This window comes from Ursus maritimus, unplaced genomic scaffold, assembly GCF_017311325.1.
Source record: "Ursus maritimus isolate PB19 unplaced genomic scaffold, ASM1731132v1 scaffold_1, whole genome shotgun sequence".
Taxonomy (NCBI): domain Eukaryota; kingdom Metazoa; phylum Chordata; class Mammalia; order Carnivora; family Ursidae; genus Ursus; species Ursus maritimus.
In genome coordinates, this window is record NW_024423343.1 from 85,885,793 (window position 1) to 85,913,251 (window position 27,459).

At 33.5% G+C, this 27,459-nt stretch overlaps 1 protein-coding gene across 1 annotated transcript in view; it reads left to right on the forward strand.

The window, feature by feature from the left end:
• The window catches only part of LRP1B (LDL receptor related protein 1B), a 1,456,161-nt gene that overhangs the window by 834,814 nt on the left and 593,888 nt on the right, over nt 1-27,459 (forward strand). The window contains exons 21-22 of the mRNA XM_008695867.2: nt 3,974-4,174; nt 10,061-10,306. Coding sequence (XP_008694089.2) covers nt 3,974-4,174; nt 10,061-10,306 — 447 coding nt within the window. The remainder of the gene's footprint in view (nt 1-3,973; nt 4,175-10,060; nt 10,307-27,459) is intronic.

Below are 27,459 nucleotides of genomic sequence, written 5' to 3' on the forward strand. Positions count from 1 at the left end.
CTTTCTCTTCTACCATCCCATCCTCCAATTCACTAATTCCTTCTTCTGCCTCATTTACCCTGGCTGTCAGAGCATCTAGTTTAGACTGCATTTGATTGATAACATTTTTAATTTCTGCCAGATTCGCTCTCATTTCCACCCTTAGAGATTCTATATTCTCGTTAATATGTTCATTAATATTTTTTTCAATCCTACACATCATCTTGACCATTGTTACTCTGAACTCCATTTCTGACAATTTGGTTATATCCATATCCATCAGTTCCGTGGCAGAGGCCACAGACTCATTATCTTTTCTTTGCTGGGGGGGATTTCTCCTCCTCGTCATTCTGATGAGGAGAGGTTGGAGGGTTGCCCAGAGCCAAAGTATTGACCAGGACCCAGGCAGTGTGCGCTTGTTTTATAGGGACCTTAGGGATGTGGGCTTCTTGATTTTTCAGCCTGCCTTCTGGGTGAGGGGTCTGCGACACTGATACTCAGGCAACCCTGTTTGGGTAGAGTCGCCCTGTCCCCTGCAAGGGGGGATGGGGATGGGCACAATGTGAGCCGGTATTTCTGGGGTTTTGTTCTCTGGCGGCTTTCCCTGGAGGTTTTCTGTGACTCTTCTGAGAGTCAGAGCAGCAGTGGCCGTATCCTAGCCTCTGTCTCAGAACAGAGAGATCGCAGTCCACTCTCCACTGAGCTCTCTTGGCCACTTTAACTCTGTTTCTGTCGGTGCTGCTAAAAACCCTGCCGCATCCCAGGTTGTGTGCCCCACAGCCGCTCTTCCAGCCCTCACTTCCAGGGTGAGCACGTCTCTGTCCTTTGTGCTTCTAACACTGCCAGCCGCCCCCGGTTCCCACACGTGCTCCCAAGCTTCCTGTTTCAGTGTGGTTCTCACGTGTTCTGGGGCTTCGGTTTTCAGACTGGTCGTGCACATGCTCCCGAGCTCCGGGTATCAGTCCGGTTCAGTGAGCGCTCCAGAGCTCCGGTTTTCAGTCTAGTCGCATGCGCTCCTGAGCTCTGGGTTTCAGTCTAGCTCGAGCATGCGTTCCAGAGCTCCAGTTTTCAGTTTGGATGTGCGCATGCTCATGAGCTCCCGGTTTTAATCCCGTTCCAATGTGCGCTCCGGAGTTTCGGTTTTCAGTCTGGTCACATGCACTTTCCCAGGTTCACAGTCTCAGTCCGCTCTCTAGCGGGTGCAGGTCTGGGAGTGCGGCCTGCTCCCCAGTGCAAGTGGCTACTGCTTCCTAGTGCCCGAGCACGTTGGCTCCCTCCCCCTTCTGTTTATCTTCCGATATCTGTGTGCGGATTCACGGCTCCCCGCTTCGTACCTCAATATTCAGAGCTGGAGATGTTCCTTTGTACAGATCCAGATGTGTCTTCCTGCGTCTCAGGCTGATTTCGTGGGTGATCAGGATGGCCCGGTAGATATCCAGCTCGACTCAGGGGGCCAGCTGAGAAAGGGGTCCCCTACTCTTCCGCCATCTTTTCTCCTCCTTGCAGAAAGTGGTCGCTTTTCTGTTCATAGAGTTTCTGCGACTCTTTTCTTCGTTCTCCAGTTGCGTTCATAGGTATTCAGAATGGTTTGGTAGCTCTCTAGCTGAATTCCTGGGACCAGATGAACTTTAGGTCTCCTGCTCCTCTGCCATCTTGGAACCGGAACCCCTTAAAAGATATTTTTGATCACTGTATGTTTGTAAGTCATTATTGATTCATTGTGAATTTTGCAATTGTATTGGTTTATTGATCTTTCTTTATTTGCAAGAGCCCTTTTATATTTTAAAGAAAAAGAGCCCCTTTTTCAAATACAATAATTTTCCTGGTTTACCAACTTTGTTTTGAATTTATAGATGGATAATATAGTTGCAATGTGGAATCAAAAGTATTTGTGAAATTAAGTTTATAAATTTGCCCTTTATGTTTTCTGGATTTGTGTAATGAACATTTCAAACTTTAATTGTTGGTTTTTTTTTTCATATTTGTTTTATTCTGGAATGTGTGTGTATTTATTATTGTTATTTTAAAATGATTACTTCTTTGATCTACTTAGAATATATTTTAGTGTAAGGATCAAGATTCAGCCTGTTTTCTTTCCCCTCCAAATGGCTAAGCAGTGTTCCTAACATCACCAATTTTGTAATTTCATTATCTTTACTATTTTGAAAAGCCAATTTTTGTATATTAAAAACATATTCTAGGCAGATTAGTATTTGATATCTCTATTCTATTCAATTGTTGATGTGTTGATTGATATTCTGTTAAAAATATTTTGACACTATTACTTTAAAGTACTTCTAAATAGTTGGCATTTACAGTTCCTACTCATCAATTTTCTTCTCTTTTTTTTGAAGACTCCAAATGTTATTTGCATTTTTATTTTCGTAAATTTAGAATAAGCTTATAGGATCTTAATAATATTGCTATTATTTTATTGAGATTAATTTTGGGAAAAGTATTTTACAGCTATAAATCTTCTGTAAGACCAAAGTATATCTTTATCCAAGACTTCTTTTGGGTTTGTTTGTAGACTTTTAAATTTTCTTCATATAAATTCTATACAGTTCTTGTGTAGTTCAACCTAAATACTTTGTTTTATAGTAGATTTTTAAATCTATCATCAACTATAGTCTGTTTAGATATAAAACCTATGGGTTTCTGTATAATTTTTGAAACTAGCTATCTATTTTTTTGAATTCTTAGTTTCTTACACCTCTTAATTCGTTTTTATTGATTTTATGATTATATGATTATATTAACTTCCTGCAATGATACTCTTCTAATGTTATATCTCATTTATTTCTGTTATCCAATTATATTAGATAGTATTTCCTGAACAGTATAAATAATAACACTCTTAGTTTTATTTATGATGTAAAGGCAAAAATTTGTAATGTTTCTCCATTTATTTCAAATTGATCAGTGAAGTATCCATCATTTCTTATTTTCATCAATAATTAATGTTGATTGTAAAATGTATTTATATTAACTATGGAACTGATCATTTGTGCTTTTTTTTCTTATTTGACTTAATAGTATGGAAAAGTTTTGATGTATTTCTGCAAATGAAACATCATTTCACCAATATTTTGATTATTTTAAAATTTAGTAACCTTTAAGGTTAACACAGACATCTGAATACATAAAGACTCTGGCATATACAATCTAGTATTTTTCTTTTCCCTTTCATATGCCCTACTCCTTTTATGAGTTGTTGGTGTACAGTCAGCTAATAACCAGTACTTATCTTCAATCCATTTTTATTCACGTTGCATCATAATATTGCATAATCCAGAAAAGATAATTAATTAGAAGAAAAATGGAATCATTCTGGAAAGGAGGAACAATGTAGAGTGAAAAAAAAATGGATGTAGACTGGCCATTGCTTTCTCTGCATTTCACATTATTACTTTTGAAAACTGCTAGCTAAACAATAATTATTTTTTTCCTTTCAAAGTCAGTAAAGTCATATTTCCATAACTTCTGTCTATATATACCCTAGCTACCAAAATGTTTAATAACATTTTATATTCTTTTATGAAAGGGAAGATACATGTCTAGGTGTGAGGAAGAGTTGAGGTCTTGGGGTTATAAATGTAAACAGAAGGGCATTTTCTCCTGTGAAATAAATTGTTTGTTTAAATTTAGGGCTGCAAAAGCCACTGATAACATTTACCTGAATTTAGGTCTCTAAAAGGGACTTACATACAAATGTCTGTTTTTTGTTTTTAAAAGTATCATCACAAAACTTTCAATTAGTCCACAGACAATAACTTGAAACCAAGGAAAATATTAAGTCTTTAACGCTAAGATCACTTTAACAAGGAGTGCGAGAGCTACCCAAATACTGTCATGAAAATAAACTGTCAAACTATCGGCAAGTAGATTTTTTGCTATTAGCACATATTTCTGCCTCTGACTGAAGACGGTAGTGACTATTCATTATGACGGTGACTTAATTACAACAATCGGATGATGTTTCTGTTTCCTTAAGGGAGATGCATCAACAAAGCATGGATATGTGATGGAGATATTGACTGCGAAGATCAGTCAGATGAAGATGACTGTGACAGTTTTTTATGTGGACCACCCAAGTACCCTTGTGCTAATGACACTTCAGCCTGCCTGCAGCCGGAGAAGCTCTGCAATGGGAGAAGGGATTGTCCGGATGGGTCTGATGAAGGCGATCTCTGTGGTAATGCATATTTCACAGATTTGCTTCTTTCTGGAGACTAGACACATTAGTCCACTTGCTGAGACTTATGGTAACATACGTTCCTTCCATTTGTTCCCTTTAAATGTAACATTTACCATTGAACACTAGCTCCATTTTTCAGGGACTGTAAGTTTATTAAAAGTTTTTAAAATATGATTAGAAATTTATGAAAATGAAGCAGAAAAGTCTGGACTATAGCCAACTAACTTAATTGTATAATTGTGCTCATCATTTAGATCTCTGGATGCTTAATGCTGTTTCCACAATTAAACTGATTACTTTTTTGTCAGTGAGTCATTCAAAACAAGAGAACCTTCTTATTACGGACCTATGGGATGGAGTTTACTACCATCCAGTGGATTTTATCATACCTTCCAATCATTACAATAGAAATATTTTTTAAAAAGAGGAAAAGAAAGGAAGAGATTGAATAATAAAACCAACTGAATATTATTCAGGTTTATATAATTTTCTCTGAAGTTTTTAGTCCTCTTACAATAGCTTTCTTTGGCATGCTGTATCTAGTTAAAATGATGATTTCAATCTGATAGCTTTTGAGCTCTGAAATCACTTTTGACTAGTTGTCTTTTTATGCCAACCAGAACATATAAAGAAAATTACATTTCCTTCTCTGTGGGGAGATCAGACATTTAGCAAGGAGATTTTCAAAATATGTTTTCTAGATAATACTGAAGGTGACATCAATAGAGTAATGAGGAAGGGTTTACCGAATGATAAGAACAATAATGATGTGACTGGGGACTGAGAAAATGACTTTAGGAAATGATGAAGCTACCTAATTGAAAATAGAAAAGACAACTACATTTAAGCCTCAAGTTATCATATTTTGATCTGAATTGAGCACTAGTAGAATTCTGAGTGATAAAAAAAAAACTGTTATTGTGTTTTAAATTTATGTAATAAATGTCCTTTCTTCCAAAGAGTATGTGATTCTATAAAATAACCTTGAAACAGTAACTGCAACAGTCTTCATTCAGTGATGCTAAAATTTATTTTTTATTTATTTATTTATTTATTTATTTTTAAAGACTTATTTATTTTTAGAGAGAGTGAGAAAGAGAGAGAGAACAGGGGGAGGGGCAGAAGGAAAGCAGAGAGAGAATCTCAAACAGACTCCCCAATCAGCACAGAGCTCCACACAGGGCTTAGATCTCACAACCTGAGCCAAAATTGAGTCAGAACTCCTAAACAGCTGAGCCACCCAGCTGCCCTCTGATGCTAAAATTTAAACAGAAAGATTCAATCTCCACCCCCCCAAAATAAAATTAAACAACTAATACAAGGTAACAGACTTAGTTTATCTGTATTTACTTCTTTTTCTCCCAGCTTATTCTCCGTTATGGAGTAGATTGGTGGATGGAAATATCTCTTGCATTACAATATGTGAGGATTGCTCATGAAGGTTGTAAGAGCAATTCTGAAAGAAGGAAATTATCGGTACTCTTAAAATTGAAAATGTGTAAATACAGAAAAAATCGAGATTTTGACAGATTTAAATTCTGTTCTTCAATTACTTCAATTAAATCACCTAGGCAGGTAACTTAATTTCTTGAAATGTCAGATTCCTCATAACAAAAATGGAAATGATGATATTAATCAGGAAATTATGGTAATAATGCCAGATGTATTACATGTGTTGAAAAAAATTAGTGCTTTTCTCCCTTTTCTCAACCTTCAGGTTAAATGAAGGCAAAGAAGACAAAATACAATCATTAAGAAAAATGAAAATAATGTTATGAAAACACAGCCTTATTTTCCTATCCTCTGCTCTCTGAATTAGTAAAATAAGAGAGCAAAGAGGATTTCTTCTGAATTTATTTCTTTGTTTACCTCAAGACTGAAAATTGCTTCTTACTATCAAGCCACTATATTCATCAGCTTGGGAAACTTGCTCAAACATTTTAAAGGATTAGCGTATGAAAGAGGTTACAATAAAGCTAGGTGTGAACATAACAGAGAAGATAAAAAAAAAAACAATTCTCTCCTGCTTATGGCATACCGAAGTCCTATACTGTCCCCTTCATGAGGTGAAGTTGAAGGAAAGTTAGGGAATGAAAATCAGAAATAAATACTGGTCAAAGGATTGAATTACCTTCTATGGTTCTCCTTTTCTTATCTGCATTTGTGTGTACCTTTGTACTGTAGCTCAGTAGATGGCATCCTTACAGGCAATACTGGTACCTGTAGAGAAGCAGCATCTTGGTCTCTTATTTTCAAGGTCCTTGCCCATTAGTCATAGGTGAGATGCTGTCCAGCTAGGCAGGGGTATTGGTTTATGAGTGCTGCAGCAGTGGACATAATGAATCATTTACCCAGTGGACATTAAAGATATACTAATTGAGTTAACTTTAAATAATTAGCATGGGTTGGCTAGTAGCTAGGAAATGCTTTTTAAAGAGAGATTCCCAAAGTTAAAAGTTTTTTCTTTTTAAACCATTTGCTGTATATGATGAAAATGAAGGTTTTCCCCTCTTCATGTGTACTCCTTCCAAATACTTGTATTCAAAAAAGCTGTTTTTTTTTTAATGCTCCCTCCTATACCCTGTCCACTGATAACAAGAAAACAGATTGATTCATTTCCTGTTCCTCAATACACATAAAATTTGAACAAAAATTTCTTGTATGAAAATGATATGTCATCTGTCGACTTGATGCTTGGGAGATGTCCTGAGATGGAAAAATCATACCCTTTAGGTAGTGAAGAGTTTCTTGTTTTGTTTTCTCCAGATAAATCTGATCTATAAAGCAAAATCAAAACCAAAACAAACAAAAACCAGAAAAGGAGCACTGAATGAAATAAGTCTCTTAATCCTAGTGAAGAGATTGTTTTCCTAGGGGGATTTTCAAGTGATTTGAAGGGGAAATGGATATACTTTTAGAAAGGAATATTGCTTAAGAAACAAATGAGAAAATTCTTGTATCATTCAAGAATAGAGTTAACTGTTAAACCTTGCTAAAAGAGTATGTCAAAGATAAGCAAAGCTGGACACTAGTTAAAGTGGTAAAGGTCAATTTTATTCAGTATTTATTATTGCAATAGGGAAGAATATTTCATGTGAACTTAAATCAAATTCACTGAAACAAAAGGCTAGAAGGATTTTGAAGCTTGGAGTACGCTAAGGGAAAGACACCAAGGGGTGGTAAGAGGGTTGGTCCCTGTGACTAGGCCATCTGAGTTTGTTAATTGATGCTTATCCCAGAGAAGAAACAAATTTCTCATATCTTTGACTTGAGACAGTGGTACAAGTCAGAGCAAAGCACCCACAGGGCTGGGAGCAAGAGTGAGAGAGTTATCTCCTTGAATGTTTGCATTTCAAAGAGATATTTCTCAAGTCCTTGAGAAGACAGTTCTTGGTGGTAGAAGATTTGCATCTTCAGGGTGCATAGAAAAGACGTATAATTGAAAGCTTTCTAAGGTAACTGTTCTAAGATGGGGTTCTAGGGCCTCTCTGCCCTATCACCAGGTTTTGGCTGGAACAAACAGTAAATTCTCCAATCAGCATAGAGCTTTCTCAAGCAGGCACTTTAAACAGGGTTGCAGTCATACTAGGAAGGCCGTCCTAAGCGGTTAGAAACTATGCTAGTGTTTGTTGGAATCTCTTTTTGGGTGGTGGGGAGAGTATGATTGGGGAAGGGAGTGAAGATTGAAATTATTTATACTAAGCATCTCCAATTTTTATAAGCCAGTGTTGAGGAGTAGTTGAACAGAAGTCTCCAAGGAACCTGACTAGAGTTTGATCAATAACAAATTCTTTGCTAGGTAATAAAAAACTTAAAAGAGAGTGGCAGGATTGGGGCACCTAGGTAGCTCAGTCAGTTAAGTGTTTGCCTTTGGCTCAAGTCATGATCCCAGGGTCCTGGGATTGAGTCCCTCATCGGACTTCCCTCTCCATTGGGAACCTGCTTCTCCCTCTCCCTCTGCCTGATGCTCCCCCTGCTTGTGCTCTGTCTCTCTCTCTTTCCTCCTCAAATAAATAAATAAAATCTTAAAAAAAAAAAAAAAGAAAGTTGCAGGATTTAATGACAGGTTTAGGGTTATGGAGAATTAACAAGGGACTAGCCACACAAATATTGACATTAAATTTATCTATTCAATTTTAGATATCAATGTAAATTTTATTTTTTTAAAAGTCTACAACTTCATTTCTCTGATAGTATCAGCAAGAGACGCTTCAGTACTATGAGAATAGGCATATTTGAAATAAGCTAAAAGAACTGTAACAATTTTTTTTTCACCTGCTGGGTATGATGATATTTCTTTACAGTAATTCTCTTAAAAAAGAATGTCAATTGAACTAAAATGGGACAAATACTTTAACATGACTATTGTTTTGAAATGATTATGATATGGGTGAACAAACATGTTTGGAAGAGCCAAAAAATAAGAATAAATAACACCAAACTTGAATTGAATTCTTAGAGAACATAATATAATCATTTTCCATTTCTTATTATTGTAACTTCTTTTCTGGTGACAAATAGTATGAAGAAAAGTTGACCCATATAGAACTTTAAAAAATGTAAAAAATATTTTTAAAGTATTATACTTAAGCTCAATTTTTGAACTAGATAAGTTTTCATAGAAAGCAGGAAATATTTGAGGTATATAGGTAAATATTACTGCAATTCATTCAATGCATTCAAAAACATTCTCTTCTAGCATGTCTCAAAAAACACCTAATTAAACAGGCTTTGAAAATAACTTAAAAATATTTTAAAGCAAAGGAAGGCAAAGCTTCTTTTAGCCTTATTCCTATGTATCCAGTAATAGATAGGAATAGGTAATTATGTGGTTGAAAAAGCAGTTATCTGCTGTTTCCATCAATGGCATAAGTATGTCATCTTGAAATTTTCCCAACTGGACAAGTAGTGGCTCAATTTGGGAGTAGGTGTGTGCTTTTGGACATTTTTTTTTCAACAAATATTGTTAACTGCTCATTCTATGCTAGGCACTCTGCCTAGCTAGATGCTAGCTATTGGATATACACTGCTAAACAGAGCAGATGTATTGTATACCCTCATGGGCCTTACAATTTCATAATGAAATAAAATCAGAAATAAATATATGTAATGCAATTCTAAATTATAAGGCTATGAAAGAAAAGGTTTCTTTCTTCATAGACCAATCATATCATCCATATAATAAATACTAGTTGCTCATTATTTCAGTCCAAATACCAAATCAACTTTTTTGTATATATATGTATATTTTTTACAATGCTTTCGTGACCTCACCTCATTGAACTAATCATAATATATATATATTATATATATACATATATATGTGCCTGTTTATAAACACTGAGATAAGTCAAACACCTCATTGAATTAATCATAATATATATATATTTATATATATTATTTATATATATATTTACATATATTATTTATATATATATACATATACTTATGTATATGACTGTTTATAAACATTGAGATAAGTCAAATTTTCAGATCATTGATGTATGTCCTCGGGGAGGACTTAGCAACTGATTTTGCTCAACTGCTAAAAGCCTCAGCATAATCTTCCCAGTTATAATAGAAAGAAACATTCATTGCATACACTTTACCTCTATGGGGTAAAACAAAGTAGACTCCAAAGTTTTACAGTAATGAAAACCTTCTATTCCCAGTTCCTATTATGTAGAAGTATATTTGGTCATTTGATGAATTATTTTATCTTTCTTACCCCAGTCCCTGAAAAAAAAAATCCAGAGAGCTTTTTCTATTCATTTATAATATCCTTGTTCTAATTCCAGCCTTAGAGAATTGAGTTCAATGATCAGTATTTAATTGAGCAAAACAATTGATAATGTCCTGTAATCTGTTCCCCTCCTTTTATAGATGAGTGTTCACTGAACAATGGAGGATGTAGCAATCACTGTTCTGTTGTTCCTGGAAGAGGAATTGTCTGTTCCTGTCCTGAAGGACTTCAGCTCAACAAAGACAATAAAACATGTGAAATTATAGATTATTGTAGCAATCATCTAAAGTGCAGTCAAGTGTGTGAGCAGCACAAGCACACAGTCAAATGTTCATGCTATGAAGGGTGGAAGCTGGATGTGGACGGGGAAAGTTGCACAAGTGTTGGTAAGTAGGTGTGTGTTTTGCTGTATTGAAGAATAGCAAGTGCCTTTCTGTTTTGTTTTTTTGTTTTTTCTCTGTGTGTGTCTTGTTATATTTGAGAATAGATCTTGAGAAAATAATCCAAAAACACCTTTGAAGAATTAATGAAAGTATTCAACTAAGTTTAAATAAGGCATTTAAATATAATCTACCATTTTATTTTTTAATTTTTTTAAAGATTTTGTTTATTTAAGAGAGAACATGAATGGATGGGGGGTGGGAGGAGTGCAGACACAGAGGGAGCAGCAGACTCCCCATTGAGAGGGAGCCTGACTCGGGACCCCATCCCAGGACCCTGAGATCATGACCTGAGCCAAAGGCAGACGCTTAACCAACTGAGCCACCCAGGCGTCCCTAATGCGTCATTTTAGATCTACTCCAAAATTTCCTGGACAGAGCATGTTACAATAATCGTTATAATCACAGTCCATCAGATTATTTTTTTCCTTTTTGAAATGCTACTTTCATAATTATCCTCCCTAAAGGTTTATTTTTGTACTCTCGAAAGCATTTACTTTTATTTTTCTTTGCAAGCTTTCAGAACCCTCCAAAGTCTGGTGCTGGCCCACACTTCAAACTGTATGTCTTCTACTCTTGAAATAAACTCTTTGATCTGGCCGTGTTCATCTTCTACCTGCCCATTTAAAACGTTCTGATGATTCTCTAGGTCAGATTCCATAGTGGGAACAACAGAGACTATGGAATCTGCCTTTGAACTTCAGTCTTGCAGCTAGTATTCATTATGTACGTGACCTTAGTCAGGCTTTATAAAACTGCTTGAGCCTCAGTTTTCTTATCTTTCAAATATCATGCCCATTTTAACAATGTCTGTCTTATAGCATTTTCCAACACTAACTTGGATAACTTGCTACTGTGCCCCATATCCATTAGATGCTTAATGAATGATAGCTTTCCAGTATCTTCTCCAGAGACTTAACTAAGTCTGTGGGACACTTAGAGTCTATGGATAGAATTGAAGGGGTCCCTGAATGTTGTTGGGGAAAATATTACCTTTATTTCTTTTTAATGTCTCACTGAAAGTAAACACTAATGATTAGCAGCAACTGTGTGTCTCCAATTGAAGTAATAGACCTTCATATCATGTTGAAGTTGTTCTGGTATCTCAAAATATCATATATGTTCAGGCTTTAGAAACCATTATTACTTTATTATATTTACTATATTATATTAAATTATATTATATTATATTATAGTAATTATATATATAGTATATATAGTATTATATAGTATATAGTATAATATTATATAGTATTATATAGTAATTATATTATATTTATATTTACATTATTACATTATTATTACTTTAATTATGGGTTATAATCTGTTATAAAATACAATAAAAAAGCACGCATATTACTACATCCAAAAGTGGGTTTTTTTTTTTTTTTGGTTCAGTGTTGGTAACTACATTTTAATATACAGTATTTGATTCCTTTGTCTATGAAATTTTTTTTTTTTTACTTTTTTCTTACTGTTTTTGCACTTTTTAAAACTTTCTGGTAAGTGGTACACAGGGTTCATCAAACTGCTAAGAACCTATACATGATAAAATTTCTCATTTTGTTTCTTCTACTTAGATTGTACTTCCCCGCTTTATCTCTAAAAATCCTGGATATTCTTTAAGACCTATGAGTTCAAATCTTTCTTCTTTAAGGAAATATTCTTTCAAATATTATTGTTCTTTATTTATTTCGCCTTTCTATGTCTAGAATATATTGTTCATGAAAATACGTGTCTACATTTTTAACTTGCTGTTTTATATTTTCATCTATGTGCTTTCTATATTCCTTTTCTCTCTGATGAAATAAGCATCTTGAAGTCAAAACTCAAGTAATAGATTTTTCTCTTATGTTTTACATAATATTCAGTCCAGTCATAGAAAAATAATATGCAATCAAGAGTATTATATTTTTTTGGAGAATATTAAGTTATTTTATTCTTTTATTTCAGATGTTGTTTTGTGGTTATTTCTCCTGGCTTTTAAAATTTGAGTCCTAGAACCATAAGTATACCGGACATTTATTTGCCTCTTTCTTCTCCAAGAATCTTGTACAAAGTAATTGGCATGGGAGGCTGAAAAAAAATAACAATTTGTTATAATGATAATAGTCATTTTATTTATGGATATGTTTGGATTAGGGAAACAGTAGATCAAAATATAATTATATTTTACATGAGAATTGGCTCCATAACTGGTTTTTTATACAGATGACAAAATTATTGACTTATTATAATGCTTTTGTGTTCTATGAAATCAATAACAATTCATGTTCAGTATTAAAATAATTCAACCTTTGAATATAAGTGACCAGATGCAAAGATAATCCTCCTAATGTAACTGGCTCCTTCCATTCTAAGCTCAGAAAGAAACTCTAATAGTACCGTATCAGTTCTCACTGTTAAGATTGCTATATTTCACACCTGCTTTGTTTATAATTTAAGAGGGAAGCAAAGGTATATTTTACCTTTTAAAGTTAATGTGGAGCTTTCTTGCATGGAGAATTTAACCTGCTAGTAATTTATCCCTTCCTGAAACATACAATATACCAAAACCATTGTCAGGGTTTATATTATTACAGAGAATATAGGTCTTGTTAGCTGTTGAAGATTATTTTTTTATTTAAACCAATTTTTATATATAAAAAGGATTTATTCTATATTTTATTCACTTCTTTCCTTTTTAAAAACCTGTAGTGGATTCAGAGTTCAATAAAAATGAATTAACCATTAACTACTGGACTTTGAAAATAAAATTTCTTTTTTTTTTTTGCTCTTCTTTTGTTACTTTTTTCCATCATTTTTAAGTTGAGTCTCCGCTTTCTACTGAATGCAATACCTGTGCTTATTCTTCTTGACATTTTAAAAGTAAAGAATAATAGTACTCTTTATGCTTCAAATTAGAACCATGACTCCCCCACTTTTTTTCCTCTTGAATCTTCTTCTGTAGTTCTTTCATATTTTCTTATTTGTCTCAGCTCCTTTCTTCCTAAATTCTTTACAGTCTGGCTTTTGCTGAATTGCTGAACTGATTCTGTTTTCTATAAGTTCACTCCTAACATCTTGTTAGTTAAATATAAAGATTTCCAGGGGCACTTGGGTGGCTCAGTCGTTAAGCGTCTGCCTGCGGCTCAGGGCATGATCCCAGCGTTCTGGGACTTCTGGGATCGAGCCTCGCATCAGGCTCCTCCTCTGGGAGCCTGCTTCTTCCTCTCCCACTCCCCCTGCTTGTGTTCCCTCTCTTGCTGGCTGTCTCTCTCTCTGTCAAATAAATAAATAAAATCTTAAAAAAAAAAAGATGTCCATAAATAATATTTTTATGATCTTCAGTTTTTATTTAATATACTGTAAGTCTCATTTTCTTGGATATTTCAATATTTTATCAGTTCTTTACATGTTTCCTCCTTAATATGTAATGCATTAATCACTTTTCTCATGAAGTGTTCATTTCTTTATACTATGAACACCCAAAATATTGCTGTTGATTGCATTATCTCTAGTTTCTTTTCTGTTTAGTAGACAACTTACTTGCAAATATGTAGCACATTTTTACTTCATTAGAAAGAATATTATAGCATTTCTTCTTATTTCCTCTTCGCCTGAATTAGGTTAGATTTTCCCACCAATGTTTTTCTGGATCTTATTCTCTTCTATTTCCACTTTTAGATTTCAAAAATTATATTTAAGGCAGGGACCAGTTAAAAGGACGTTGTTCAGGCAAAAGATAATTGGTGACCTCCATTAAGAAGGAAAACAGATCAAATATGTATTTTAGAGAAAAGGTTATCAAGTATTGAACAAAAATAAGGAAAATACTTTTTTGGAATATATATTGCCTTGAATATAGTTAATTTTTTTTTTTTTTGATATACCTGTCTTCTCTCATCCACCAAATTACAAGCTCTTCAGGATAGGATTGATTTTTTATATGTACTATATATTTCCCTTAAATTTCTAAGAACAAAGGAAATGTTCAATAAATACGTCTTTTCTTGTCCATTTTTTATTAACTAAACCACAAAATATTTTGTAGAAATTATATTAGATGCCAGAATAAAATATTGTGAGTACTTTAGAAAAAAATTATATTTATTCTTCAATTCAGTTTACGTCATTTTTTAGAAAAGAGATTATGGATGTGATCCATCATTTTATAAAAACAAAACTGCATAAATGTAGTGATCTCCTATGGGTAAACTGTACCCATTACTCAAACCTTAATTCTCATATGCCCATATATGTGTTCTCTTGGAGTCCTTCCCTTATCACCTCAAAATCAAGTTACTGTGCCATTTATATTTCCAGCTATACTGTCTTTCCTACTATCCAGTTCTCTTTAATTGGTTATCATTGAGTCACCTCAAAATTAGTTGGCCTAAATGTACTCTCTCTCTTCTCTCAATTATCCATAGCCCTGTCAGCGGCTCCAGTTTTCTTCTGGTCTTCAAGGCCCACAGCCTGAACTTATCTTTGACTTCCTCAGTTCTTTGCTGCCTCCTCTCTCCATATCTTAAATTTATTTTCCACAATGTCTCTTGGACTCAGTCCTCCTTCTCCAGTTGGTAGCATCTGTACCACAGTCTCAGCCAGGAGTTACAGATGTTGTAATGATGATGGCAGTCCTTTCTCTGGCCTCTTTATTGTCATCCTCTTATTTCTTTAGTTTGTAAGAATACATTGAAACTTGAAGGGATGTAGTATTTTCTTTTTTTTTTTAAATGAGAGAGGGAATCCAAATCTGGAGGATGAGAATTAATGGAAAGAGGTCAGAAGAATAGTAAAGAAGAAAAAATAAAAGAAAGGAGGACAAAGTAATGATAAGCAGATGGTCTACCTTGGGGAATAACGGTAAATAAAGGTGAAGAGATCAGGGGAATGAAGCTTTGTGGGAGGGTATAATTTGGTGATCCACTTGTTTATTTTAGTAAATGACAGTTTTATATATCAGTGTCTATTTGTGATTTTAAAGTAACTCTCAATTATTTATGGAAAGAACATCAAATTCTTCAGTCAGCTATTCAGGGCCTTCTTCATTTTTGCTTATTTTATCTCTCCAACCTGATCTTTCATTATCCTCCCTGTGTATTTCCATTCCAGGCACATTATTACTGTTTCCATAATTAGTAATTGTAGTAAATAAATAGTGGCCCAGAATATATAAAGTACTTTCACATATATCACTTAATTGAACCATCTCCTTCATGTACTCTGCTCATTATCATCTGTGACCTTTCAGGGTGACAATATCTTCTACATTCTGGAAATCCTATAATCTATTTGAAACCCTCTCCTCTATGAATTTTTCTTCAAGTTAATTATTATAATATTACTAATTGCTACCATTTAGCAAGCATCTACAATGTGATGGGCAATTCATTTATAACTTTCAAGAAACCAATAGATAGTATTAATACTCTGATTTTATACCTTTGGAAACTGAGACCCAGAAAGGTCACTTCATTTACCCAGGGCCTGTGGCAAAGATATGTTAGAGCAAAGCTTTTGAACTTCATTCCACCTGACTCCAAAGCAAGGGCTTTTACAGGCTACTACAAAGATCCAGGCCATCTCCCTGTGCTGTGTGCCCTCAAAGTCTTGTGATGCCTTTGAATAGTGTACGTTTTATGGGTTTACTTCTGTCACCACTTAGACCTAAACTTGCTTAAAAGCTGAAACTGCATCAAATTATTTTATACCTCTTTTGAAATGCATAAAAAATACACTTTGTAGCAAATGCTTGTTAAATGTACAAGCTTCCTCTATTACCTAAAATAGTAACAAGTTTTTAATAGCTTTATGATCTGTGCTATGTGTACAACTAATCTATTGTTTCTAACCACTATGTAGTATAATATGGCATATATCCACCTGTTTTTGTTCATCTACTCTACAGTGTAAGTATGTTCAAATCACCCCAAATCTCTGCACAAATAATGCTGCCATAGATACACATTTACCTATTCTTATAAACCTGCATGAAAATTATTTGGGACCAAAATTACTGACTCATAGGGTATGCTTATACTTACTATGAGAAAGTAGAACCAGTGTCTTTTCAGAGTGGTTCAACAGTCTCCATCTTCACCAACAGTGCCCTTCCAAAATCCCCATATCTTTGCCAGCTTTTAAAATTGTACAACTTTCTAGTTTTTCATCCAATATATTGTAGTAAAGTGATATTTCAGTGCTTTAGTTGTATTTTTCTTATAGTGAGTTTGAGCATTTTTCTATATTCTTGTTAACCTTTTACATCTCTTCATTCCCTTTGGTCATTTTCCTATTAAGATCACTGCCTTTTTCTTTCTTTCTTTCTTTCTTTAATAATAATTTTTTATTATATTATGTTAGTCACCATATAGTACATCCCCAGTTTTTGATGCAATGTTCCATGATTCATTATTTGCGTATAACACCCAGTGCACCATGCAATATGTGCCCTCCTTAATACCCATCACTGGCCTATCCCAATCCCCCATCCTCCCCCCTCTGAAGCCCTCAGTTTGTTTCCCAGAGTCCAGAGTCTCTCATGGTTCATTCCCCCTTCTGTTTACCCCCCCTTCATTCTTCCCTTCCTTCTCCTACTGATCTTCCTATTTCTTATGTTCCATAAATGAGTGAAACCATATGATAATTGTCTTTCTCTGCTTGACTTATTTCATTTGGCATTATCTCCTCCAGTCCTGTCCATGTTGCTGCAAACGTTGTGAAATCATTCTTTTTGCTGGCTGAGTAATATTCCATTGTATATATGGACCACATCATCTTAATCCAGTCATCTGTTGAAGGGCATCTCGACTCCTTCCACAATTTAGCTGTTGTGCCTTTTTCTTACTGATTTGTAGGAATTAGTTACATGTACGAAACTGTCGTCATGTCAATTATCTTCTGCATTTGTTTTACCCCTCTAAGTGTTTCATTCACATTGACTTTTAAGGAACAATTCCTCTTTATCTTTCTGCTTCCTCACTCCTTTCTTTACTTCATTCTTTTTTCTTATTTTCGTCCTCCCATAATCATTTTTATCTCCTCTTGTTTAATGTTTCTTGGGCTATTTATTCATTGATTCTTATAATTAATCATTTATTCACTTATGTAATTGCAGTTATATATTAAATACAACCTAGCAAAAAGCACTGGGCAGTATCTTAGAAATGCAAAGATTGTTGCTCAATCCCTTACCCCTCAATGAGCTCTCTCTCTCTCTCTCTCTCTCTCTCATACACACACATACCCCAAATGCAGATTCCTACCACTTATTAATGGAAAGCATAGACAAGTTTTTAAGAAACCTGAAATATAAAGCAGACCTATTGAGAAAAAAAATCCAGGAATTTTTCAGGCAAGTAATTAAAGGGAGAAAAACAGGGGCGCCTGGGTGGCATGGTCATTAAGCGTCTGCCTTCAGCTCAGGGCGTGATCCCAGTATTCTGGGATCAAGCACCACATCAGGCTTCTCCACTGGGAGCCTGCTTCTTCCTCTCCCACTCCCCCTGCTTGTGTTCCCTCTCTCACCGGCTGTCTCTCTCTCTCTCTGTCAAATAAATAAATAATTTTTTTTTTTTTTAAATGGAGAAAAACAAAATGAAACAAATTAAAAAATAGCTCTCAAGAATATTGATGGACAATTGGTGATATAATCTTACAGATTTATCAGTTTGAATAATAGTTGAAATCTGTCCTACCTTTCATTTCACAGATTCTATATCCTCTGCCCTTATGTATATCAGACTTCAGTAATATTTTGCTATCATTCATTCCCAACATAGGCATAGCGGAAGGAATGGAGAAAAGGAAGTAATGCTATGTATTGAACCAGAGTAAACAATAGACCATTTACCACTTCATAAGTTGCCACTCTGTTGAGGAAATTTATCTGATGCTGTGGACAGAGAAATTCAAGTAAATTATTAAATATGAGAACAAAAAAGAAAGTAAAAACTGAAATTGCAGGAGAGAAAACATTGTAACCTCAATATCACTTCCTGTTTGAGGACATTATATGTATGATAAAGAAGCAGAAGTTATTCATATAGAATTGCTGGTTGTAGAGTCATAATAACAATTACCCTGAGAGGACTATAGAGGAACTCTTTCTTAGACAAGTCTTCTACTGCTTTCATATACTGCCTTGTAACAATCATTATGCAAATCTGTAGCAGGATTAAAAAAAAATAAAAGAAAAAAGAATTGCAGACAGAAGACCTTTGAGTGTTTTTTTAAAAGCTATTTGTGATGTGCTACATTTACAAAAATGAAATTCATCACTTTGAAAAATGTAAATGTAACCTTCTTTTTTTATACATATGTCTTCTCATGGTAAAGTAGAACTTCAAGCTTCATCTATATTAAGAGTCTTATTTGCTGGTTTGAGCTGTAAAATTCACTCTTTTAGGTAACGGAATAAATGACTACGAGCTAGCACACTGAAAAAAACAGTCAGTAGACTGCAAAAATGAATGACTACTTCATATTTTGCTAATATTCATTCCAAATTGAATTTGCCCCAAAAGAAGTTAATATACTTATATCAAAATTGAAACACATGAGAAAATGCTTCATTGTGTTTTATCACAAAATATTTTATACAGAGGTTTGTATTATTGTTATTATTATCATTAAAGGAAAAAAAAAAGCATTGTAGGGACTTGCAATTTTGAAATCCAGTGTTCATGATTTCCCAGTAGTTTATGAAATTACATATTGGATTACTCATTACAACTTTTTTTATTTTCTCAAAAAAGAAATAATAATTTAGTAAACTAACAGAAATCTTAAAAGTAGAAGCACTTAGAGAAGTTATCAAGATCCAGAGTCCAAATAGAAATAATTTCAATATTTACACTTTAATTTTTTATTTTGGTTTTCAAATTTATTATAGTCATGTGTAATCAAGTAAACATTTATCAACTATATTCTCAACAGAAAATGACTATAGTAAATATAAGAACTTGAAAAGCCTTTGGGCAGTTTTAATAAAAGAGTCAAAGTAGCAGTCACCATTCAGAGTAAACAAGATATGTTTTCAGGGTATCTGGCTATCTCAGTCAGTGAAACATGCAGCTCTTGATCTTGGGATTGTGAGTTTGAGCCTCACATTGGGTGTAGAGATTACTTAAAAATAAAATCTTAAAAAAAAAAAAGATAGGTTTCCAATCACCTTCCATTTTATGAAATCTTTCAAACATATTGGAGAATAATGTATTCACAGATAATATTTTAATATATTGCAAATTTATTCATGCTACTCATGGTATAAGTCATTTTCTGAAAGCGATGACGCTCTAGATAACTTTGTGGCCTCTGCTCATCCATTCTTCCATTACCAGAGGTAGCTACTTTTGTGAAATTGGGGTATCTGTTCTGTATTAGTTTCTGTTCTTAAATGACATGTAATATAATTTTTGTGTTCCTAAATTTACAGAGTCATATACATTTTATAATCAGCTGGAGTTAGTTGGATTTTTTAGTCACAAATATGATTTTGAAATATATCCATAGTATTCTATATAGTTCTGTTTATTCCTTTTAAATGCTCTATGCCATTCTACTGTATATAAAGATTATAGTTTTGTTAATCTTCTCCAGTTCATGGTCATTGACATCATTTCCAGTGTTTTGCTACATCAAATTATTGTGTAGTGAAAGCTCTTATGATGTCTACTTGTGGGAAAGTGCACATGTCATTTCTATCATTGCCAATTATGTATATACACTACCATCAACTGTTATTAGAGGTCCTGAGTCTCCAAATCATTGCTAACATTAGACAGAGTAACAGGTCAAATCCATGCTCCTCCACTTACTAACTGTGTGACTCTGACATATTAATTACATAACTTCTCTGTGCCTCTCTTTCTTCCTGTGCAAAATGGGGAGGATAATATCACCCACTGCATAGGACTTTGTGAGGATTGCATAAATGGGAATCTATGAAATATTTAAGAATAATTCTATATATGAAGCACTCTGTGTTTGCTATTTTAGTAATGTTTGGACTTATAAATAGTTGCCCAAGGTGATGGTTATGGTCTTGTTGTTTTAATTGGTATAAAATTTTTTTAGTACTCTCGATTTCTGCAATTATCCCATTATTTGTGGGTTTTTTTTTTCTTTTCTATATGTGGTTAGAGGGCATAATTTTACCACTCACTTTTTATTATAGATTATAGATCTGTTCAGATTTTCTATTTCTTTTCAAGTCAATTTTGGTAACATATTTCTCTAGAAAATGGCTTATTTTACCTATTTTCAAATTCATTATTAAAAGGCATATGTCACTCTTATTTTTAAAATTTTATATCGAATAGACAAATAGGAAAGTAATTATGAAAGATACTGAATAATATGAATATATTTCATAATTACTTTCCTATTTTCATTCTTATTCATTTGTACATATATATGTGCATGCATTTGTATATGTATTCATCCTTCCATAGATTTATCTATATTTTATTCATCTTTCAAACGAGTGGCTTTCAATTTTCTTGATAATCTTTTTCTCTATTTTATCAATTTCTGTAATTATATTTATTTTATTCTTCCTAAATTACTGGAGTTATTTTTTCCAGATTCTCGAATTTATATATTATCTTTTTTAATTTTTAAAATATTAATTCTCCAGTTTATTCAACTACCAAAAATACGCAGGGAAGAAAAAAAACATTAAAATATCAGTATGCTCTATTTTTTCCTTGTATAGATGAAATAGTTTTCAGAGCTAAAGAGCTGAGTATAGTTATACAGATTAATCGGATTGAGGTAAAAATCATGATTTTTAGGTAAAAGTGAATTAAAAGTTGTGTCTGTACAGTTCTTTATTCTCTATAAATTTCCACACTCTTTACCATATTTCCTTTTTCTAAAACAGATGAATTGAGATATAATGTATATACCATAAAATTCATTCTTTTAAAGTGCACAGTTCTGTGGTTGGTAGTATATTCACAGAGTAGTCAACCATTATAACTATCTAATTTTAGAACATTTTAATCCCTCCCCCAAACAAACTCCATATGTATTTAAAATCACTCCCTATCAAACCTTACTTCATCGCTGGCAACCTCTAGTCTGTTTTCTGTTCCTCCAGATTTGCCTAGTCTGGATATTTCATAACAATGGAATAATACAGTATGTGGTCTTTTGTGACTGATTCTTTCATGTGGCATGTTTTCAGGATTCATTCATGTTTTACCATATATCAGTATTTAATTTATTTTTATTCCTGAATAATATATTTATTGTATTGATATACCATTTTGTTTATCCATTCATTATTTGATGAGCATTTGAATTTTTATTTTTGATTATATGAATTATGATATGAATATTCATGTACAAGCTTTTGTGTGGACATGCATTTTCATTTCTCCTGTTTGTACAAATAAGAGTGGAATTCCTGGCTTGTATGGTAAGTCAATGTTTAACATTTTGAGGAACTGCCAAAGTGTTTTTCCAAAGTGGCTGCGTCATTTTAAAATTCTGCCAGCAGTGCATGAGGGCTCCAATTTCTACACAAGCCATCAGTTGACATTGTCCATCTTTTTTTATTATAGTAATTCTGGGGGGTGTGAAGTGGTATCTTGTGCTTGATTTGTGTTTCCCTGATGACTAATGATGTTGAGCATCTTCTCATTTGCTCGTTGGTCATTTTTATAGGCTCTTTGGTGAAATGACTATTCAGAGTCTTGGCCTAACCTAGGGTCACAAGTGTTCGTCCAATAGTTGCGTAATTTTGGCTCTTATATTTAGGTCTATGATACATTTCGAATTAATTTTTATATATGGTGTGAGGTTTCAACTTCATTCTTTGGAATGTGGAAATCCAGTTCCTCCAGCACATCTTCTTGAAAAGACCATTCTTCTCTCGTTAAACAGTTCTCTGGAGTTTGGGGTATTGGGGGAACTCCAAACCCATCTGCCCCCTCTGGAGACTTGTGGACCATTTGTTTTTATATCTATGGTGAAGCTAAGGACAGGGGAATGGGTTTGGTACATATTGAAACACAACATAATACTGATATCCAGCAGTTTTTCTTGAATAAACATTCGTTGAATTGTTATTAGACTTTGTTGAATTTCTAGAGTTCAGAAAAAGGTGATTTCCACCATTTTGCCAGAGTTTTCACTGTTCTTATGAAGGAGAGGCTTTTTGGATCCTTATTTCACCATTTAGGAACTGATTCTCTGTTTCATTAATTTGAATTGTTCATGCTTCTTAATCTATACATTTGTTGCCATAATATCTTTCTTTATTTCTGAATTCCTGATTGAGGTCCTATTGGTCAAGAAAATGCTTAGCAATTATTTTTAGGGTTAAAGCATATGAGGGGCTTAACAATCTTTATAACTGATTTTTAATTTAATTCCATTGTGCTCAGAACAGGTGTCCATTATTAGGTTGATTATTTGCCCTCTCTTGAGTCTTACTTTGTGGACTAGAACATGGCCGTTTTATTACACATTCCGTGTGTGCTTAAAGAGAGCATGTCTTCTATTTTGATGTACAGATTTCTGGTGGACTGAGCATTTTGTTTAGTTATTTAATCATCTTGTTATTACAATTTTTTATCAGTTTGTGTGGGAGTTGTACTTAAATATCTCAGAATATGATTATGGATTTATCAATTTCTCCATTTAATTCTGTCAGATTTTGCCTTATATATTTTCAGCCTATATCATGAAGGCACACACCATTTTAAGAGTCTTATGTTTTTATCTGTTGTCTTACCATATAATAGAGAAATCTCTATTTCTACAAAAGCTAGTTGCCTTAAAGTTTATTTTGGATAATATTAATATTGCTTCATTAACAATACAATTAATAATTCACGACTCTTCACACATGAAACTTCAGATCATGTAGCACCAAAAGTATTTTATTTAAAAAATCAAGACAACAAGACCTATATAGTTTTAGTGACTTTTCTTAATTTGTGGCAGAGGCAAGAGTTGACTCCAGGTATTATATTGTAGACTTCCTTTCTACATTCAGTTGTAACAAACAAGTCAGTAATTTTGGGTTTAGGAGAGTATAATTTCTCAAACAGAGCATGAAAGTAAGAGCAGTAAATGATCTCTTAAATATTGCTGTAGTAGAAATCTGAGTTCTCCTGATGGGGGGGAAACGTGTTTTACAGTATTTGTCATACTGAATTACCTTGCTCAGCATATATGTCATGACCAAACAATTTTTAATTTTTAGGAGTGTTTCTAAGCAGCAGGAAATGATAATTCCTTCTATTACAAGTTTGAATTTTTATTCTTAAAAATTGTTAATCTTAGTAGAAAAATGTATGTTAGTGATAAAAAATTGTATCAGTGGAAAATAAAGTGAAAGTTTTCTCCCCACTTCAGAACCCCTGTCACCACTTCACATGGCAGGAGTAACAACATTCCCTCATTAAGCCTTCAATAAGTATTCTATGCTTCACCTTCATCTAGGTCTAAAAAAATAGTTTGGTTTTTTTTTATATAAATGGTATCATAGATTATACACTGTTTATATCTTGCTTTTTTCAACTTACAAAATATTACTAATTATTCAATATTGGTACACCTGTATCAATCACATTAATTTTTGTGGCCCCATAACCTTGTACTGCATAGTACCATAAGTTATTTAGCCAGCTAGTGTTTGTTGATAAACACTTCCGTTGTTTCTAATCTTTTGATACTACAAATAATATTGGAAAGCATTTTCTTACTCATCTGCCATTTTTCATATGTAAAACTATATATTTAGAGTAATTCCTTACAAATGAACTTAGTTGGTCAAGGTGTGTGTGTGTGTGTGTATGTATGATGGATATTGCGCATTGGCTCTCTATATAGGCTATAACAGCTTATACTTACATTATTAATATATCACAGTGTCTTTTGCCTACGTTTTAATCAATATAGTGTCTTATCAAACATTTTCATGTTTTAAAATGCATTTATCATTTTATGAGAGAAATTACACACTTTTTAAAATTTAAAAGTTGTTTATATTTTCCTGTCTTTGAATTTTCTCTTTAATACCATTTGCCTATTACTTATTTGAGTATTTTGTCAATTTATAGGAGCTCATATGTATTAAAGAATTTAGTCATTTATTATATTGCAAATGTTCTATGCAGTTGTCATTTGTCTTTTTCTCATACAATTTTTTAATGTATATTAAAAATCATTCTTTTCTTTGGGTCTTCTGTGCTTTGTGTCAAATGGACAAAGGCCTCTTTCATTCTAGAGTTCTGAAAATAATTATTCTATGTTTATTTCCAAGACTTTCACAGTGTCATTTATTACATCAAAATTATTAAGCTATCTAGAAATTATTTTTTGTATCGAGTCAGGAAATTTCCTAATTTAATTTCCTCTCCAGGTACCATAAAACTATCATGTTTCTTACCTTATAGGTCAGTACCAAGATATTTTTTAAAAGATTTTATTTATTATTTATTAATTAATTGATTTATTTAGAACATGAGTAGGGGAGGAGCAGAGGGAGAGGGAGAATTTCAAGTAGACTCTGTGCTGAGCACAGAGCCTGATGTGGAGCTGGATCCCCACAACTCTGAGATTATGACCTGAGTTGAAATCAAGAGTTGGTTATTCAACCAAGTGAGCCAACCAGGTGTCACTAAAATATTTTTTTCAAAATTATTCTTTTTTATTGATACAATAATATATCTTAATATCTGTTGGTTAGTCATTATATATTTTCCTTAGAAATTTCCTGGTGAGTTATACTTTTTTAATGTAATCTTTAGAGTTATCTAGTATTATTTTTAAGAAAAGGTATTTGTCATTTTTTCCATCACAGGAAATTTATAAATTAATTCAGGCAGAAACAAGTTCTTTGGGACATTATTTTTTTCATTTTGTTTCTATCTAATAATATTATATGCCTTTCCATTTATTGAAGTCTTTATTCCTCTCATTAGTGTTTTAAAATTTCTTCATTTATCTTTGTGTATTTCTTAATAATTTCATTCCCAGATTCCTTATCTTTTTTCATTGTTGTTGCTAGTGTGCATTTGTTCTTTTTCCATTTTGCTTGTTCTGTTTCCATTTTGTCTTCTTAGTTGGTGGTTGTTTGTAGGAAGGTTAGCGATTTTTGTCAAAAAATCTGTAATCAAGCTGTTTCCTACCCCTTGCCTCTGGCATCCACTGTTCTGTTTTCTGTCTATTGTTTTGCCTTTTCCAAAATGTCATAGAAATGGAATCATATCATCCGTAGACTTTTTTTTTAAGATTTTATTTATTTGTCAGAGAGAGAGAGAGTGAGAGAGAGAGAGAGAACAGCAGGCAGAGGGAGAAGCAGGCTCCCTGCTGAGCAAGGAGTCAGATGCGGAACTCGATCCCGGGACTCTGGGATCTTGATCTGAGACGAAGGCAGACACTTAATCAACTGAGCCACCCAGGAATCCCACCTCTGTAGAGTTTTGAACCTGGCTTCTTTCACTTAATGTATTGCATGCCTATTTATTTCTCATTCAGATTCTCCTCATGAGTCTTTATGGTGCCAATGGACCCAGAGAAGTTTCTGAGACCAAGCTGTTATTCCCAACCCCTTTTTCCAAAAAGTGATTATGGGATTTGCCCCTTAGTTATGCTACCTCCTTTGAGCATTGTGCTCTGCCAGCATTTTTTTTTTTTTTAATATTTACAGCTACAGGCATCCTCTCTCAGAAACTGTACATACTTTGAATGCATTCATCAGCCCTTCTCTAATGCTGTGGTGTTTTGGTAACAGATGTCTTCCAGTGTTAGTAAAAGTGGAACTTGGCATTTCTTTCTTTTCTTTTCTTCTTTCTTTTCTTTTCTTTTCTTTCTTTCTTTCTTTCTTTCTTTGTTTCTTTTTTTTTAATTTTTTTTCTTTTTCTTGTGTGATTTTTCTAAGAAAGAAGAAGCATATCATTGCTTTGCAATTTTGAAATTTTATGTCCCTTAATAGCTATTAAATGTAAATTTCTCTATCAAGTAGCTGCTGCACCTCTAATTTACTACTTGACTAAGGGCAAACTATAAGCCAAAGGATGGGGAAGTTCTTCAGAGCTGAAATGTCAGTAGCTTTGGCGCATGCTAAGAAATATCCAACCTCCTTTTGGTGTATTATCATTCCAGTCTTTTTCTCTTATGCAGTATCTCTTTTGCTTGTTCCTCTGAGAAGTCTTTGAAATTTAAGACTTATAATAATAAACATTTAGTAAGATATTAAGTATCCACATTTTTAATTATCAATTATCCTGATAACTCAGTATGTTATATATTTTATAAATAAAAAAAGTATTGAGGATCAGGAAGTTTAAGTAAACTTCTCAAATGTACACAGCTAGTTAATAGAAAGGCTGTTTTAAATCCTCATTTTGTGACTTCAAATCTACTACTTTTTGACTACCTCACAGTTACCTCTATATGTGTACTCGCTGTGATGACTGAGCTTATAAAACAAATGTATATGCATTATTTAATTGGATTCTGATAACAACAATTTAAGTTACATTGAAAGGAGGTTATCATTAACTCCATTTTACAGGTAAAGACCTTTTCTGAAAAAGTAAAGAAATTTTCTAAGGCAAGCAGTTGTTTCATAGAGTAGGTTGGCACAAGGGATCCTGATCCAAAATTCAGTATTCTCCCTTTTAAATAACTTTACACCCAATAGAACCATTTTCTTTACTTCAAAAATGCTAAATTCTGGGTGTAAAATTTTATGGGTATTTGTTCTATCGGGAGCCGTTTGACACTAGTACATGTTTGGTATTTTATATCAGTTAGCTACTGTCATAGTAATGTGTGCAATAAACACAAGACTGTGCAATAAATAACCACAATACGTATAAGATAGCAACAATATTCATAATTATTGTTCACAAGTTCTCAGGCCTTTGGACTAGTTCCTGTGGTCTTGGTTGGGGTTGCTTATACTATCCATTCACCTGCAGGTGAAATAGGTGGCTCTGCTGATCATTGCAGGGCTCTGTCCCATGCTAGCTAAAGGTAGTTTCTTAAGATGGAATCAGTTTCACATTTGTTCATTCAAAACACATTTACTTAATGTTTTAGGAAGCGCTTACTGAAATAGATTCGTGTTCAGTGAAAAAAAATGGCCA